The sequence below is a fragment of the Rattus norvegicus genome, chromosome 11 (genome assembly GCF_021556685.1).
Source record: "Rattus norvegicus strain SHRSP/BbbUtx chromosome 11, alternate assembly SHRSP_T2T, whole genome shotgun sequence".
Classification (NCBI taxonomy): Eukaryota; Metazoa; Chordata; class Mammalia; order Rodentia; family Muridae; genus Rattus; species Rattus norvegicus.
Window position 1 is genome coordinate 58,135,271 of NC_141544.1, and position 18,217 is coordinate 58,153,487.

Here is an 18,217-nt window from a genome sequence, read left to right on the forward strand (position 1 = left end):
GTTAAAATTGTGTCTTCCGGGGCTGGAAAGATGGCTCAGCAGTTAAGAGCAGCAAGAGCAGCGACTGCTATTTTAAGGATGCTGAGTGGTTCCCAACAACCACATGGTGGCTCACACCCATCTGTAATGGTATCCAATGCCCTCTTCTGGTGTGTCTGAAGACAGCTACAGTGTACTCAAATACATAAAATAAGTAAATGTTTCTTTAAAAATTGTCTTTTCTACAAATAATCTCTGTCCACTAGCAAACTTTTCACTGTCTGTTGCCTTTCACTAGTAGCCTGATGTAACAAGCCTAGACCCTTTAGACTGAGCTTAATGAAACACTTCCAAAGAAACTCTATTCCTGCCAAATCTTACCAAATTATTAATTTGATCATCTGTCTAGAGACAAGTGTTTGCTTTCAAAAATGTTAAGAGTACTTTCTTATACTTTATGATCAGTGTGCATGTGTATGTGTGCATATGTAGATAATGTATATGCGAATGTGTTAGGCACAGTTCACTTGTGGAGGCTGGAGGACAACTTGTAAACTCAGTTATCCATTTCCACCTCACAAGGTCTCCAGGAACCAAACTCAGGTCACTATGTGTTCCGGTTAGTTTTTCTTGCAAGTTCATACAATCAAGTCACCTGGGGAAAGAGAGTCTCAACTGAGAAACCGCCCAAATCAGATTGGCGGGGAACCATGTCTGTGGAGGACTGGTCAAATTGTTGATTGATGTGGGAGGCTTAGTCCACTGTTGTGTGCAGTATCACCACCAGGGAGGTGGGCCCAGGCTGTAATAAGAAGCTAAACTCGAGGCCCATGCCCTGCCCCCAGTCCCCACCACCCGGCATCCATGATTATATGGAAAGCACTAATTAGATCATGGATGAAGTGAAAACTGGTTTCTTTGGACAGGCAGTTATGTCATGCGATGTTTTGCTAGGGCACACAAGTGAAAGAACACTTTTCCTGAAGCAGATATGAGGTGAAAGGATGTTTTGCTATAGTAAACAGGTGAAAGGATGGATATTCAGAAGGAATATGAATGACCCTATAGACATGGGAGCTCAAGCATTGGTCTGCTTTGCTCTTCCTTGCAATTCTTCACTAACAACAGCCATGTATTGGTTCACCTTACATTCTGCTGCTGATCTCTGCTTGTGCTGACTCCATAGAGAGAAACTTGCCAAAGAACTTCTCAGGTTACTGCGGATTCCTGCCACTTTTGCTACCTCAGGCCAGTTGGTAAGCTTTACAAGGGATTGACCTGCCCTTGCCGGTTCATGTGTGTTGTCTGCCGAAAGGACTGGACTGCACCTGCTGATTTGTATTTGGTATTTGCTACTGGACTGAACTGCTGATATCCTGACAACAAAGATTTGACTTGCCTCCAAAGAACTATTTCTAAACAAGTCTACTTCACCTGTATCCTAATAACTTTTCTCTTCCACTAACCTCTGGTGGGTGGTGGGCTAGAGAAGTTACACTTTTATTAGATTAGAAAAATTTATGCCTACAATGGGGATATGAATAAACACAACAAAAAAGAGGGCATTAAGTTGCGTAACAAGTTGGAGGGCAGGCATTAGAAAGGGATACTTGAAAATGGACATAAAATCAAAATGTATAAAACTTGTAATTAATAAATACAAGTATAAAAATAAGTATTTGCAAGCTGGGTGGTGGTGCACACAATTCTAGCAGTTAGAAGGAAGAGACAGGCTGATCTCTATGACTTTCAGGCCATTCTGGTCTTAGTTAAACAGATTGAGTTTTGGGACAGCCAGAGCTACACAGAGAAACCCTGTCTCAGGGGAAGGAAAAACTAGAATTTGCTTTCAAAAAAGGAAAAACTTAAATTTTTTTGTGTATCTAGCAAAATGCTGGCACAGAGATCAAATCAGTAAACAGTGTTCTTTTGTAGTTTCTGCTTCAAGTTCCTACCCTGACCTGCTTCCATCAAGGACTGTGATGGGAAGGGTAAGATGAAATACACTCTTTCACCCACGTCGGTTTGGTCATGTTTGTCAGTCACAGCGACAGGAAGCAGACCAGGACTCTAGGTTGCACAGCAAGTGCTCTTATGGTGACCGTGGAGTTCATTTTCTTGTGTTGTACTACAAGCTAACAGGAGATTGAAAATGGCTATCACTTCCGTGAAATACCTACGAGCAAAAGAGTTTGACGTTTTGGATCTTAGAATGTTTTGCAAGTGCATGAGTATATTTGGGGGAGGGCCCGAATCTACACAGGATATTCACTTACGTTTTGTACATATTTTTAGTACATATTCTGAGGTAGTTTTACACAATATTTTCAGAGTTTTAACCGTCAGCTATCACATGAGGTCAGGTATGGAATTTTCTCCTTGTGGTAAAATGGTTGGTGCTCAGAACATTTCACACTAAGCAACATTTTGGATTATGGATTTGGGGAACTCTTATCTAATTAAGTTGCTCAACTTGAAGTAACAATATTTCCCTTTTAATAGAAAGATATGCAAATTAACTACCTATGTGTTAAAATGTGAAGAAAATTAATTTGAACATCCAATTACGTGGTATATGCAAGACGCAATACAATTAAAAATACATTGCTAGCAGTCCTTCATATTTAAGAAAAAATTACAATGAATTGAAAACATGTTTAATACAAAATGTTGATATCCTCAAATCATTTCTACATGAATTTAGGAAGACAAATTTTAAACAGTCTCCAAAACATGATGAAGGAACATGGTATCTTTGAAAAACACACAAACAGAAAAGTTCTGAAATTATCAGATGTCTTACACACTTGCTTTCCAAAATGAGATATACAACACAATTGACAGCCACTTTTTAAAAAATTCTCCCCAACACACACAAATTGGGAATGAAATATACAATTAATAACCATTTTCATGTGAGATCTCCAAAAGCCACGTACCTCGAACAATGCAAAGAGAGACAAGATCTACAGAAGCCGAGGACGGGGAGGCTGACTGACAGACCCAAGTCACTTGATTGGAAATAAAACTTTCAGACTTCTTAGTTTTACCTTAAATTACCTTCACTTCAAATGCTTTATACACAGTTATAATTGTAAATCCAAGAGATGTTTAAAATAATATTCTAAAATCCATTATTTCAGAAAACAGTACGACTATGTCTCCCTCAAAATATTTGATAGTATAAGATTCTAAAATGTTTGCTAGATAATACCATCATCATTACATAAATTCAGTAGAATTGTTACCTGAACATTTAATAAAATATTAAGTGCTGTATATGTGAGATCCATGGAGGATCATACAGCTTTAAAAACCATAACTTAAAAATATAAAAGAAATGAAAAATCTGGCCTTTGCAGATGAGTAGTGGGTAAACCAAACTATAAAATTACATATTTGGTTCTAAATAATAAATAGGAGTTTAAGGTATTCTCTTTGTTAAAATTATGAGGATACCAATTTTATCTTTTATAGAAACTGTATACACACATTCTGGGGTAATGTAGGAATGAATATTTATATAGCTATACCTCAAATAAACAAAGCTTAGCTACATAGTATGTTAAAACTTATTTGGTATTAAAATTTGTTTCACATTTTATTGAATAGATGAAGTCATTTCTCAGATCCCTATATATGACATCGAAATAGGTGGAGGAGGAAATTAGAGTAAAGTAGTTGCATTTACAATTGAGAATAATAAGCTGCACTTTGAAAGGGTAAATTTTTAATGATATTTTTTTCCACATTATACAGAAGAGATGCCGTGAATGGCATTTTCTGAAGCCTTGATACTAAGTTCTTTTTTAAAAAAATACACAGTATTCATACTGCATGCTTGAGCTGCAAAGAATAGAATTACAATATGATGTGACTTGTCAGCAAACCTGACAAGCACTGGGCCGGCACCAGGGAGAGCCTACCTCCCATCAACACCCAGTCATGTGGAAGTACAGATCACATAGTTTATTACTTAGGAAAACATTCCCACATTACATATGCTATTGCATAATCCAAGCATATTTAGTCATAAAAATATCATATTTTTGAAATTTTATCTTCTATTTTATAAGTGCTTTTCCATCACCTTCAGCTGTGAGAGCCCAACGACTCAAACAAGATACCATATACATTGTAACAATTATGATGTACTGTGAGTTACTTTCTTCTCTGTAAGCTGACACAGATGCTGGTAAGCGGCTTTCCAGGAAGCTTAGGGAACATGTGCCATGTGTGCACAGATTAACTAGCTGCTGCTGCCCTTCTGTTGCTGTAAGTGAAGTTTCAAAATGAGCTCTCGAATATCTTCTCGTTTGGTCTTTATTACATGGCGAGGAAACCATTTCTCCAAGTGAATTGGAAGTTCAAAGTTAACAATGGGATCCTAATAAGAGAAAAGGAAAGAATGCTATCAGTGTGACGTCATGATTTCAAATTTTTTGAATCTCACTGTTATAGGAAACAATAAAAATGGTATCTTTCAAAAAGCAACCACTTGCTGTGTACCACAGCTTACCATACCTTGCATTCACCTCAAGCGCACAGTAAGTTTTCAGTTTCCCGATTGGGTAACCGCAGCCACCATCTATTTTAAAACATTTTCATTTGATCGCTAACTTTTCAACATTAAGATTAAATAGTCTCCTCTGTTACAATGCCTGTTTGAGTGATTGTAGTTGGTAAACCATGATTCAGTAGAACTCAGAATTCGGATTACTTGGAACGCATGTTAATATTGCTATTATGGAGAAAGCCCTGGTGATAAAGAATTCCAGAGTTGGAAGCATGAAAAGTCCCACTAAAGCTTGTCCTCCACGGGAAAAAACAGCTTTCAGGAACAACTCATTTTCATAAGATTAATTTAATGGCAAAGTTGAGTTACAACTACAAAGTTATTTCTCCTTGTGGTTAACTATTTTGGTTGCTATAGAAGGCTTCCTTAGATTGTGCTTGTAAATTCAAGGAAATGACCAGAAGGCTATAACATAAGGCCTTGCATCTTGGAGAAGGATAGAAGGCTGGGCTGGCTGTGGAACATCAAGATGGACTCACTAACGGTGACCTTAGGGGCCAGTGCCTGAATGACTGACTGTCTGATATGATTGTTTGAACTTGTACTGCTTTAACCTGGTCCCTGCTACATTAGTGCACAGACGTACAAGATATGGCTTTAGAACTTTTAGCCTCCTCCTCCTTGGAATTTTATATGGTGATCCTGTACTTAAAATATATTCTATTGACTGATGCTACCTAAAATTGGAATTGTATAACAAAGTCAGAATGTGCCACTAACAAGGTCCACTTGATACTATAAACTTCAAATCAAAATCTACTAGAAAACAGTACTAGAAAGTCAAAACTGTCACAGTTAATGAAGTTTCAGTGTGGAAGAAAAAGGGGGTCTAAGCACAATGTAACAATTACCTCAACGGTTTCTCTAACACGTGACATTTTACTATGCAGTGTCACCTCCACCCCCACATCCCAATATCAAAGTCCCAAGTGCAGACAAGAATTCTCTAAATAGACTTCTGGTCAAACACCTGTCTTCACAAAAGATAGTGCTAGTGACAGAACTAAACGAGCTGGTGTGAGAGGCCTTGGCTCCCTGCCATGTAAAGATCTGTCTTTAATGCTGCTACGTTCCAATACAGTCTATGAATTAGAAAATAGTGGCCATGCTTCTGACTGTGTTTCCTCCGCTATGCTGTTCTGAGTGACTTAAGTAAATGGGTCTTTTGCATCTGGAAATTTTTCTTTCATATTTTATCTGTACCACCTGCTTCTTCACCAAGCGTCCAGGACTCCAATTATATAAAATTGAGACCTTTGTCCTATCAGACTTGTCGCTACTATTCCCTTCAAATTCTCTAATTCTATCTTCTGCTATATTTAATGTGCTACCAGGTGTCTAACCTGCAGCCCGAGGTCACACGAATCCCAGGACCTATGAATGTATGAATTATCAATGTCAAGTGACTGGGCATCTCCACAATCCACCTAATGTCGGTCCTATCCTTTTAAGTGAGAGTTTTTCTGTTTTCTCATCATCTTGCCTCAGCTGCCTAATCACACGGGCATACATACATGCATTACTATATTAAAAACTCCAAGTAAGTTCTTCATAGGTTGTCATGTTTTTACCTCTAAAATGTTCATTTGATAGCCTCTTATTTCATATCTTCACCTATTTTGTTCATCTATGGCTTTCTTGGATTTAACATAATAGTCGAATTATTTTAACCTTTTCCAATTCCTTTATCTAGGTCACTATGGCCTCTATGTCTTCTTTACGTTTCCTTGCCTACCTACACTCTCCTGCCACTCTGCTCGGCAGAAATATGTAAGTGCACAGCAGCCGCTGTGAACAAGAGCGCTGCACCCGCACGTACCTGGAAGAAGCTCTCCACATACTGCAGCAAATACACCCCACAGTCGCTGCTGTTGTCCTGCTTAGGGACTTTGGGGCATAGGTCGACCATGTTTGTTTTACTGAATTCACGGTGTGTTTTTCGTTTAACTTCCCACTCTACCTCCAAATACCTGAAATAATCAACAAGGAGAGTGGCTTGAGTACAAACTGTGATCAGTCAGCAACACTTTCTATAAAGAAGAAAACATCTCCTTTACAATATCCTTGCTTCAAATTAAACTTCCAAAGACAGAATTTCAACAATACAACTGTAATTTATGAGCCTTCATAAATGCCACTGTGAAGAAAGTGATGTGATTTTCAAATAAAAGGTAGAGTTCTCAACAACTTAATGTTCACAATTCATAAAACAAAGTTATTTATATTATATAACACATGGCTTTTAAATTTTAATTGTTTTTTTTCTAGCTCCTATATTAAATTACAGAATTCTTCTCTAGTGCCAACTCGTAAAGCACTTCTTATCAAAGGTTCTGGCTGTGATGCCGTATGACCTGGGTTAGAACCCCAGATCCACAGTGGAAGGAGGCAACCAACTCTCACAAGCTTCTTCTAACCTCTACTCCTAGGTGCAGCCCAAACATGCCCCCCCGCCCACACACACACAAATGTGATCTGTATAGGAAAATCCTCCCTCTCTCTCTCTGTTTCTCTCTTTCTCTCACATCATACACACACACACACACACACACACACACACACACACACACACACACTACACATATAATCATGATATTATCAAGCTCTTTTTTTATTGTAACCAGGATTTCACCATTATAACCCAATGCCATTATTTAAAGCTGACCTTGAATGTATGGTCCTCTTGCCTGTCAGGCTGCAACACTGCTGCTGAGTGTCGGACTATAAGACTATTTTGCCACCTATTCCCCATCTCCAGGATTTAGTAATACTGAAAGTATTTAGTTTTTAATAATACTGAAGGTAGTTTCAAAAGTGCTGAGATTTTAAATAAGAGACTGAATGCAAAAGCTTCATTACTTACTCTCGCAAGTTCTGAACTGTGTTTTGTATGGAAGCAGCTTTCAGGGAGTCTAGTATGAGAATACATGGCCTTTAAAACACAAAGGAAGAAATCAAGATATAGAGACTCATAAAGATGAATGCCAAAGTACAAACAAACAAAGAAAACATCCAGGACTGGTGAGATAATTTAGTAGGTAATTGCCTCTTAGTCTCGTGACCTGACTTCAATACTGGATAGAAGGAAAGAACCAATTCCCAAAAGCTGTCCTCAAACTTTCATATATGTGGCTGTGCCACAGACTATGCAAACCCCCTACACACACACATTTCTTAAAATGGATGGATGGATGGATGGATGGATGGATGGATGGATGGATGGACGGACAGATGGACACATAGATACTGTGACTGGAAAGACGGCTTTGGTTCAGAGCACTTGTTCTTGCAGAAGATATGGCCTTGGTTCCCAGCATTCACACAGTAGCTCACAATTATCTGTAAATCTATTTCCAAGGGACCCAGAACCCTCTTCTGACCTCTGCACTGATGACCAGCACACACGTGGTACACATATGCACATGTAGGCAAACACTCATACACATAAAATAAGTAAATCTTAAAAAAATATAATTTTCAAACTATGTATTATCATGGGAACATGTACTTACCGCTTACACATTTTCTTTGGTACTGACATACTCGTCTCGGTACTCTGAAATAACATGATTTTTGTCTTTACGATTTAAGCTAATTTAAATACATTAATAGTCACTCATTCTTTAAAGTGTTTCAAACACTGAAATTAAATTTACAAATCAGAATTTGTTCCTCCACAGTTCACTTCAAATTAAATCAAGCTCACTCCATTTCCCAAAGCTGACTGATGAAACACTTCCGCACTGACCTCAGGCACATGCTCTAACCTAGCCTAAGCAGTAATGTAAATTTTTCCTTTTATTCATTTATTATCTTTAAGACAAATAAGATAACTTATACACACTGTTACTTAACTGTCTTAGTCAGGGTTTCCACTGCTGTGAAGAGACACACTGACTAAGGCAACTCTTATAAAGGACAACATTTTATTTGGGCTGGCTTACAGGTCCAGAGGTTCAGTCCATTATCATCAAGACAGGAAGCCTGGCGGTGTGCAAGCAAGCAAGCATGGCACTGGAGAATGAGTTCTTGTTCCAAAGGCAGACAGAAAAAGACTGGCTTCCAGAAAGCTAGGAGGAAGATCTCTCAAATCTCACCCACACAATGACAAACTTCCTCCAACAAGGCCACACCTCCTAACAGTGCCACTCCCTGGGCACTATAGGCTGGTTCAAAAACATGGTCTCAAACACATGAGTCAATTCAGTCCACTGCTGCTGCTGTTCTTGGTAATCATCCCATGACACTGGCATCTCTAATACACTGGGGTCTTCCACTGCAACTAAACTTCACTACTAGCCTCTCACAGGCTCTCTTCATGGTGACTCAAAATCCTCAAATCCTCAAGCTTCAAATCCTTTGCATGACCCCTTCAGTCCTGACCTTTGACTGCAATTGAAGCTGCACCTTCACCAATGGCCTTTCATGGCCTCTCACAGGGCCAAGCCTTAGCAGCTCTCCATGACTCCTTCATGGGGTCAAAAGCAGTACCACCTGGGTGACTATTACACATTAACAAGTCCAGTGCAGCACAAATTACTACCTTGGTTACCTCTGGAACACAGCTTCTTGGTGCTCTCAGAAAATACTTCCCAGAAGATTTCACCTCAGTGATGTTGGTCTCTTCTTAACCACTAATTTCTTAGCTCCAGCTAACCAGAAACAATTGTCCCAGTAGTCTCCTCTCCTCTTGTCTCAAAAATCAGAGCCACATGGTCAAAGCTGCAAGGTTCTGCTGCTTGCTGGGGCTGTAACATGCCCTTGTACTGTTCCATTATCTCTAGCCTCCTGTTTTCCAATTCCCTCACAGCCTAAACTTGGCTGTCCTGAAACTTGCTCTGGAGATTGACCTTAAACTCAAGAGATCTGCTTGTCTCCTAAATTCTGGGATTAAAAGTGTAAACCACTACACTTGGACCTGAGCTTTTCTCTACTTGGAACTTGCTCTGTCCCAGGCTGGTCTTGAACTCAGAGATTTGCTTGTCTCTGACTCCTGGGATTAAAGGTATGTGCCACCACATCTGGGTCTAAGCTTTTCATGGCCATTATCCCTCAAGAACGGGATCAAAAGCCTGTGTCTTCCAGCCTCAAGATCTGAATCACAAGTGCCCTCCATTTCTGGATTGTAGTTTATTTCAGATTAAAAGTCCAAATGAAAACAATAACCAAGTCCTTGTTCAACGGCAAAAGCTTAAGTTTAGCTGGGTGGGATCTTGCCCCAAGGTCACCACTCCATATTCCATTTAATATCCTTGAAGACAGGATTTAGCTTCATTCCACTTCCTGATGCTCTTTTACTCTTTTATCCATACATTTTGTATTTTCTTTCTATGCTTGCTACTTTTCATTAAAATGCTCTTCATAGGAGTAAACTTTAATAACCACACACCAGAATTTATACCAGGCTCTTTTGAGACTTCCTCTGTCAAAGCAATTAATCTTAATCTCTTTATCTTAGCCTCAGGCAGACTCTTTGGACAATGGCAAAAAGCAGCCACATTCTTTACCAAAATACTAGAAGAAGAGTTTCTAGGCCACATATTAAAATTCTTCTCCTCTGAAACATCTAGAGCTGAGACCCCAAAGTTCAAATCACTCACAGCACCACTGTCATCCGTATCCTTCTAGGATGTCCCTTAAGTCCCAATTAAAGCATTCCACTGCTTAATAAATCCAAAGTCCCCAAATCTACATTTCTCCAAACAAAAACATGGTCAGGCTTATCACAGCATTGCCCAAGTCATTAGTACCAACTTCTGTCTTAGTTAAGGTTTCCAATGCTGTGAAGAGACACATGACCAAGGCAACTCTTATAAAGGACAACAATTAACTGGGGCTGGCTTACAGGTTCTGAGGTTCAGTCCAGTATCATCAAGGCAGGAACATGGCAGTGTACATGCAAGCACGGTGCAAAGAATGAGCTGAGGGAACTACATCTTGTTCCAAAGGCAGACAGGAAAAGACTGCTTTCCAGGCAGCTAGGAAGACGGTCTCTCAAATCCCACCCCGCAGTGACACACTTCCTTCAAGAAGGTCACGCCTCCTAATAGTGCCACTCCCTGGACCAAGCACAGTCAAACCACCACATCAACTAAGAGACACATTTCTTCCCTTTGAAGCACAAAAAATGGAGTTTTAATATGCATTTGATCTGAGCCAAAGGCTGAGAAGGAATCAGGGTATTTATCTATGATAAGAGTAAACATACTGGCAATTGTGGGCTTCATTAACAAAGATTTTGTTTCTAAGTTCCTGAATAATCATCTTAGTGCCATGGTTTTTCTAAAGAACAAAATGAATTTCCAAGGGAGGAAGTAGACACACACTAAACAAATCAATAAGAACTTAATTTTCTTTCCCAAGAATTGTTGAGATCAAAAAGGACAATAATTGAATTATGATTCACTAATACACATTTTAATCCAGTCAGCAGAAACCCATTTTATAATTAACTATGTAATTTTTATGAGTGTTTTCTTTTCACATCTGGATAGAACATACTTACTTGGGACTCCTCTGCACTCGTGAACACAGTTGAAGTGGTGTGTGGATCATTATCTAATAATAAATAAGTCACTATGAGTCTTTATTGTGTGTTAACACAGATAATTTAGATAATTTAAACTTTAAGATACACGCAGAGCATTAATTAAAGAAAGAAATTTATAGTCAGTATTATGAGAAAATGTAGTCAATGAATAAAACTGGTAAGAGTTAGTTGTTATCCCATAATATAGAAACCTCAGAGCCGAAACCTGAAATACAAATTGGCTGGGCTCATTTCCTCTGAAAAGACTACCTTCAAATACAGAGCACTAATAACGCTGTCTGCAGTGATGTGGAGGGTGATTGACCTGTCATGTTCTTCTACCTTTCAAAGCACAAAAGGACAAGAAAAGATAGAAAATAAACAGGTATCCCCACAGTGTTTCTTCCTCCCTCTACAGTTAATGGATTGTATTAGATTTAAAAAAGAAAGAAAGAAAAGAAAAAAGAAAGAAAGAAAAAGCTGCTACTAATTTGGCTTGCTATTTAGGTTACAGCTATAAAACAACACCTGATATTTATTATTTTTTTTTCAAAAGAAATCAGGCTCATTTGCTCACTTAAAATAAGACGTCACAAGAAAATTATAGCAGAAATATGGGTGTGTATATTGTCTCTGAATTAGTATATAAGAAGTGTGATAAATGAGAAAGTTAAGCTATGCCTCAAGAGTCATTCCATGAATTCAGAGTCATGTTAGAAAGCTATTATCTTAAAATGCTATAATGAAAGTTAGCATCAACAGTAAGATTTTAGAATTAACTTTGTATAATGCTGGGTATTATAAAAATTTCAAACATTTTTATTCTGTTAACTTCATATTGCTTCATTTAATCTGCTTATTACTGTGATTTTTATTAAAAAATACTGTATTGACACTGGCTGTCACCTATCGTTTTGTTGTCATGTTGAGACTGCTGGTCCTGGAACTCTTGGGACACAGTTTGTGGAAAATCTTCATACACAGCTTCTTCTAGCCATGGGAAACAAATGACTGCAAGATACCAGTGAGACCTGTTGAAAAGAACTGTAATCTTAATAACAGACCAATCCGAACAACGTAGAAGAACTTTCTAGAACTATGTCTGTGACAGGAGATATGATAACCTTTTTAACTTATTGTGAAAACATCCACTATAGCAACTCATATTAGATGGAGGACATGTTCCACATCGACAGCCACAATTCCCAAGGCCATGAATAAAACTTCAACCTCTATCTACCTTCATACATTCAGCATTTTCTTGTCAAAATCTCTATTAATAAAAAAGACCCATAACATTACTTTTTTGCATTAGAATTTTATTCTAATACAATTAACTCAACTGCTTTAGTTATTATAACATCGGAGACATTTTTCATTTTTTTTCTACTAAAAACTTAAGTGACTTCTGCATTTGTGTAGCCTTTTAACTGATTATACCTCAAGTATTTTTCTTAACCCTTGACTTGTTTTTAAATAATCAAAAATACTTACGATTCATTTACAGGTACAAAGATGTAGTCTTTATTAAAAATATTTATGTGACGAGTCCATGTTCTCACTCTTCTGTGTCTCCTCTGAGCCACTCTAGGAAAATAAAAGACAGATTTATTCTTAAATTGTAATTGAAGTCAGAACTGACAGGTAAAATCCTTATTTGAGCTATGGAATTAAAAGTCACCTTTTACCCTTAAAATGCCACCATCTTCAAAGTATGAAATAACATATCTGAAATATATTTGATTGTTCTCACATCTGATTACCAAAACAGTAATGGGATAAACAGAGTAAAGGCGGCACACTGCTAAATGCTTTTTAGATTCCAAAGTGGCTCAGCACTGAGCAACAAACACATTCAAACCTAGTTCTTCCTGCTCTGCTCCACTTAGAGATAATGCAGATTATCACCAAAGCTTTACACGATTATCCAACTGCCCTGTGGTACACGTTAACACCTAGTGGAGGAGGAGAACTGAGGGTCTCGTGTTTCATTCTAAACACAAGCTTCATCCCCCTTCAATCACATGTAAGGAAATGACAGCACACAGTTAAGTGATCCGCTGACCCTTGTCCACTCTCCTTCCAGCGGGTTTCATATTCCTTCCCTCAGAGCAAGTAATACAAAGGGCCTGAGCTATCACAACGAATGCACAGTGTAAAGAAGGTGAAGGAAACACAAAGTGATTACAGGCATGAGACAGCCCAGCTTTTCCTCAGTTCCTAATTGTAAAATATCCCCAATTAAATATCTAACCCTTCTCCCTAGTTAGTAATAGGCATTCTCTTCTGTTTCTCCCATTATTTTCCAGTCACTGCTCAAGGAACTGGAGATAGTGAGGAAAGTAGAAAGCGCCTGACCTCACAGAAAGCTCAGGATGACCAACCAATAGGAAACAACACAACTCTCACTGTGAAACACAAGGGCTAGAAAAGATTTCAGAAGAAAATGTGAAAGGGCTGAACATACTTGAAAACTGTTGACCAAAGAATGGTAAGAGAAGAGTGTCGGGAGATGAGTTTAGGGAGATGAGAAAAGCGGATCATTGTGCAGGAATGAGTGTGCAGGTAATCTTATTCCACAGGTTATATAATCTGGGCCTGTTTATGAATTGATACTAAAGTGGTCCTCTCTTGCTGCACTGCTTCTACATTATGTCTTTTTAAAACTAGTTTAAAGGGATTTTTTTGAATATTAATTATTAAGACACAAATCAAACTGCAACAGGGGATGTGTGTGTATGTGTGTGCACCCATACATGCACACATGTATATCTCACCTTTCCTACACTATATCATTCACGTAACAGTTGTTTTTTACTTTTATGTGTAATCAGGTACATATAAGCTAACTTTTTCAAGCCCAGTGTCTTAGTTAGGATTTTTATTTCTATGAAGAGACACCATGACCAAGGCAACTCTTATAAAGGACAACATTTAACTGGGACTGGCTTACAGGTTCTGAGATCCAATCCATAATCATTATGGTAGGAAGCATGGCAGCATCTAGGCAGGCATGGTGCTAAAGAAGGAGCTGAGAGTTCTACACCTTGTTCCAAAGGCAAACAGGAAAAGACTATTTTCCAGGCAGTTAGAAGGAGGGACTCCTCCCACTCCCACAGTGACACACTTCCTCTAACAGAGCCTCACCTCCTAATAGTGCCACTCCCTGGGCCAAGCATATTCAAAGCACCATACCTAGCAATAGGCAGAATGTATATACTTTCACATTTTCACACTGAGTCATGCCAATTCACATCTTCACACCGAGGCATGCCAATTCACATCTTCACACTGAGGTATGCCAATTCACATCTTCACACTGAGGCAGGCCAATTCACCTCTTCACACTGAGGCAGGCCAATTCACATCTTCACACTGAGGCAGGCCAATTCACATCTTCACACTGAGGCAGGCCAATTCACATCTTCACACTGAGGCAGGCCAATTCACATCTTCACACTGAGGTATGCCAATTCACATCTTCACACTGAGGCATGCCAATTCTCATCTTCACACTGAGGCATGCCAATTCTCATCTTCACACTGAGGTAGGCCAATTCACATCTTCACACTGAGGCAGGCCAATTCACATCTTCACACTGAGGCATGCCAATTCACATCTTCACACTGAGGTAGGCCAATTCACATCTTCACACTGAGGTAGGCCAATTCATATCTTCACACTGAGGTATGCCAATTTACCACTTCTACTTGTAATCTTATAAGGTGGGATTACTTACATGATCTCAGTAATGTGGGATTACTTGTATGATAATTTCTATATACACAAAATAGAACTGTATGGTATCAGAAATTATAAATAACAAATTAATCACTAGCATTTTTCCTTCAGTATGTCCTCTCCTAAACGTGATTATCAAAACTATTTTCAAAGTAGATTTTCCCTTTAATTCTGACAGGCCTTGTCCATAAATACAGAAACTAAACCAATAAGGCCACTTAAAGCTGATCATAATTCCAGCACGTCTGATATTACCTCAGTATACATTAGTTAATCAGTATATACTATTAAAAGAACCTTCTGTTCTTTTAATACATTCTCATAAATGTTCCAAATTATACCATAAATTATGTCTTAAACACTACAAATACCTGAAAGAACTAAACTTTGAAACTTGAAAACTGCATTCAACAAAGTAAATCTAACTTAATTTCTTTTAGTTTTCATTAATAAAAATAGGTATTATAAATAATTGTTTTATATTATTATAAATTATTATTTCTCTTACAAAAATACAGCAATTAAATGATTCTGTTTAACATGTGACTTGAAAGCAGGCAGCCCTGTCTGCTCCCAGGGCTGACCTTGTGCCATAGCTCTTGGTGCTCAAATCCTGCAGGGGGTGGGGGTGGGGGCCCAGGAGTACTGACAAACCTGAGAGGACAGGTGACACCACCACTTCTGCTTAGAATTACCTGCTCAGAGCCCTGGGGGGGGGGGGGGGGGACTGAGGAGCAGTAAGGGGTAGGATAGTCCTGTATCCGACTGACCCAGAGCTGACCCTGTGCCACAGCTCTTTGTACCCAGATCGCACCAGGAGAGAGCTGGTCCGCCACTTCTGCTCACATTCCTGGCCCAAGAGGAACCAGAGGGCACTATTGCCCTCTGGATACAGGAACCTTGGAGCAGTCAGAGGCAGGACTCTTCCGGTTTCTGCCTGAATCCAGAGCTGAAAGCCAGACACACCTAAGAGCAGAGGTAAGACCAACTCTCTGCTCCAGGTGATTCACCTGGAGGCTTCAGGACCCACGAACCCAGGAGCAGCTCCAGATCCAGCTGAAAGGAAACAGGTCTCCAGGAGTGCTGACACACAGGCTTACAGGAGGGTCAAGCCACTGTCAGAGACAGCAAGACCAGCTAGCACCAGAGATAACCTGATGATGGGAGGCAAGTACAGGAACCTAAGCAACAGAAACCAAGGCCACTTGGCATCATCAGAACCCAGTTCTTCCTCTACAGCAATTACTGGATATCCAAACTAGAAAAGCAAGATCTAGATTTAAAAATCACATCTCATGATGATGATAGAGGACTTTAAGAAGGGCATAAATAACTCCTTTAAAGAAATACAGAACAACACAGGTAAACAAGTAGAAGCCCTTAAAGAGTAAACACAAAAATCCCTTAAAGAATTACAGGAAACACAACCAAAAAGGTGAAGAAATTGAACAAAACCATCCAGGATCTAAAAATGTAAATAGAAACAATAAAGAAATCACCCTACAGATAGAAAACCTAGGAAAGAGATCAGGAGTCATAGATGCAAAAATCACCAACAGAATACAAGAGATAGAAGAGAGAATCTCAGGGGCAGAAGATAGCATAGAAAACATTGGCACAACAGTCAAAGAAAATGTAAAATGCAAAAAATTCCTAACCCAAAACATCCAGGAAATCCAGGACACAATGAGAAGACCAAACCTAAGGATAATAGGTACAGAAGAGAGTGAAGACTCCCAACTTAAAGTGCCAGTAAATATCTTCAAGCAAATTATGGAAGAAAACTTCCCTAACCTAAAGAAAGAGATGCCCATAAACATACAAGAAGCCAACAGAACTCCAAATAGATTGGACCAGAAAAGAAACTCCTTCTGTCACATAATGGTACAAAACAAAGAACGAATATTAAAAACAGTAAGGGAAAAAGACAGACAATATTGTGGATGCCAAGAAGTGCATGCTGACAGGAGCCTGATATAGCTGTCTGCTAAGAGGCTCTACCAGAGCCTGACAAATACAAATGAGAATGCTTGCAGCCAATCACTGGACTGAGTACACAGTCCCCAATGGAGGACTTAGAGAAAAGACTGAAGGGGCTGAAGGGGTTTGCAACCCCATAGGAAGAACAACAATATCAACCAACCAGACCCCCCCCCCCCAGAGCTCCCAGGGACTAAACCACCAACTAAAGAGTACACATGGAGGGACCCATGGCTCCAGCCACATATGTTGCAGAGGATGGTATTGTCCAGCATTAATAGGAGAAAAAGCCCTTAGTCCTGTGAAGGCTCATTTCCCCAATGTAGGGTAATGCCAGGGTGGGTGTTGAGGTTGGAGTGGGTGGGTGGGAGTGGGAGCATCCTCATAGAATCAAGGAGAGGGGGTATAAGAAAGGGGATAACATTTGAAATGTAAATACCTAAAATAACCAAGAAAAATAAAATTATTTTAAAAAATAAGGATCTAAGTCCAGGCCTACTAATTCCTAGCTATTTGTCCTTTTCTAAATATTCAATCTGTAAGTAATCCTCTTTTTTCATCTAAAGAACTAAAATAGGGCCTAGAGAGACGGCTCAGTGGTCAAGAGCACTGGCTGCTCTTCCAGGGTCCCACATCTTCCTGGAATGCCAGCATCTGCATGTCACCTGTGTGTAACACCAGTTCCAAGGGATCTGATGCCCTCCTCTGCTCTCCATGGATACCAGAAGACAACATGTACACAAAAAATTGACATGTATTTTATTGTTCTATGTACCTAAAAGCACTGAGGAGGAAAGAAAATAAATATAAAAATCACCCATGAAATTTATAGAGTGGAAGAGAGATGTTTAGTAACTTTAAAAAATAAAAGCTCCCAGGATCTATTCCTTGAGTTCTAATACAAATTGTTGCACATGGAGCAAGGGTTTGTTAAGAAGTCTATCCTATTATAGCTACCTGAGTTTCTGTTATCTAATAAATAATAACCATGTCTTCATTTTTCTAGTCCACTCTACTGCTCAAAAGCATTAATACTTAATAAAAAATACTAAATAGAGAAATTTAGCAAAATTGTGCAAATAAGAATGGTGTTCCAATAATTATACAAACTTAATGAAATAGTATGTCAGCAAGACATACTAACCAGAAAAAAGAGCTCTACATGTTTATAGCAGAGTACAACAGGGAAGTACACATTTTTAAAAGGCCCGTGAGGAAATGGAGATGAGCGTAGTGGGAACTGCTCCAGTCCTGGGGTGCAGAGCAAAAGAGAGCAACAGCGCCTCCAAGTGGAAGGTAAAGGTATAGTAGGCACACCCAGTAAGACAGTCTTGACTGTTTCATTCCTTTCTCTCTAACTTCTAGGACCCACACTGGTCAGCAACTGGATATGGGGCCTACAAGAACCAAC

The 18,217-nt window shown here is 39.1% G+C and overlaps 1 protein-coding gene across 5 annotated transcripts in view; it reads right to left on the minus strand.

The window, feature by feature from the left end:
* Positions 1-2,599: 2,599 nt before the first annotated feature.
* Senp7 (SUMO specific peptidase 7) overlaps positions 2,600-18,217 on the minus strand; it is a 140,352-nt gene continuing 124,734 nt past the window's right edge. For 4 of the 5 annotated variants that reach the window (XM_087575867.1, XM_087575866.1, XM_087575865.1 and 1 more), the window contains 7 exons: positions 12,579-12,671; positions 11,991-12,115; positions 11,061-11,113; positions 8,068-8,111; positions 7,419-7,487; positions 6,375-6,525; positions 2,621-4,366 (listed from right to left, as the gene is read on the minus strand). In XM_087575867.1, coding sequence (XP_087431993.1) covers positions 4,229-4,366; positions 6,375-6,525; positions 7,419-7,487; positions 8,068-8,111; positions 11,061-11,113; positions 11,991-12,115; positions 12,579-12,671 — 673 coding nt within the window. In that variant the 3' untranslated portion in view covers positions 2,621-4,228. 5 annotated transcript variants of the gene reach the window in all.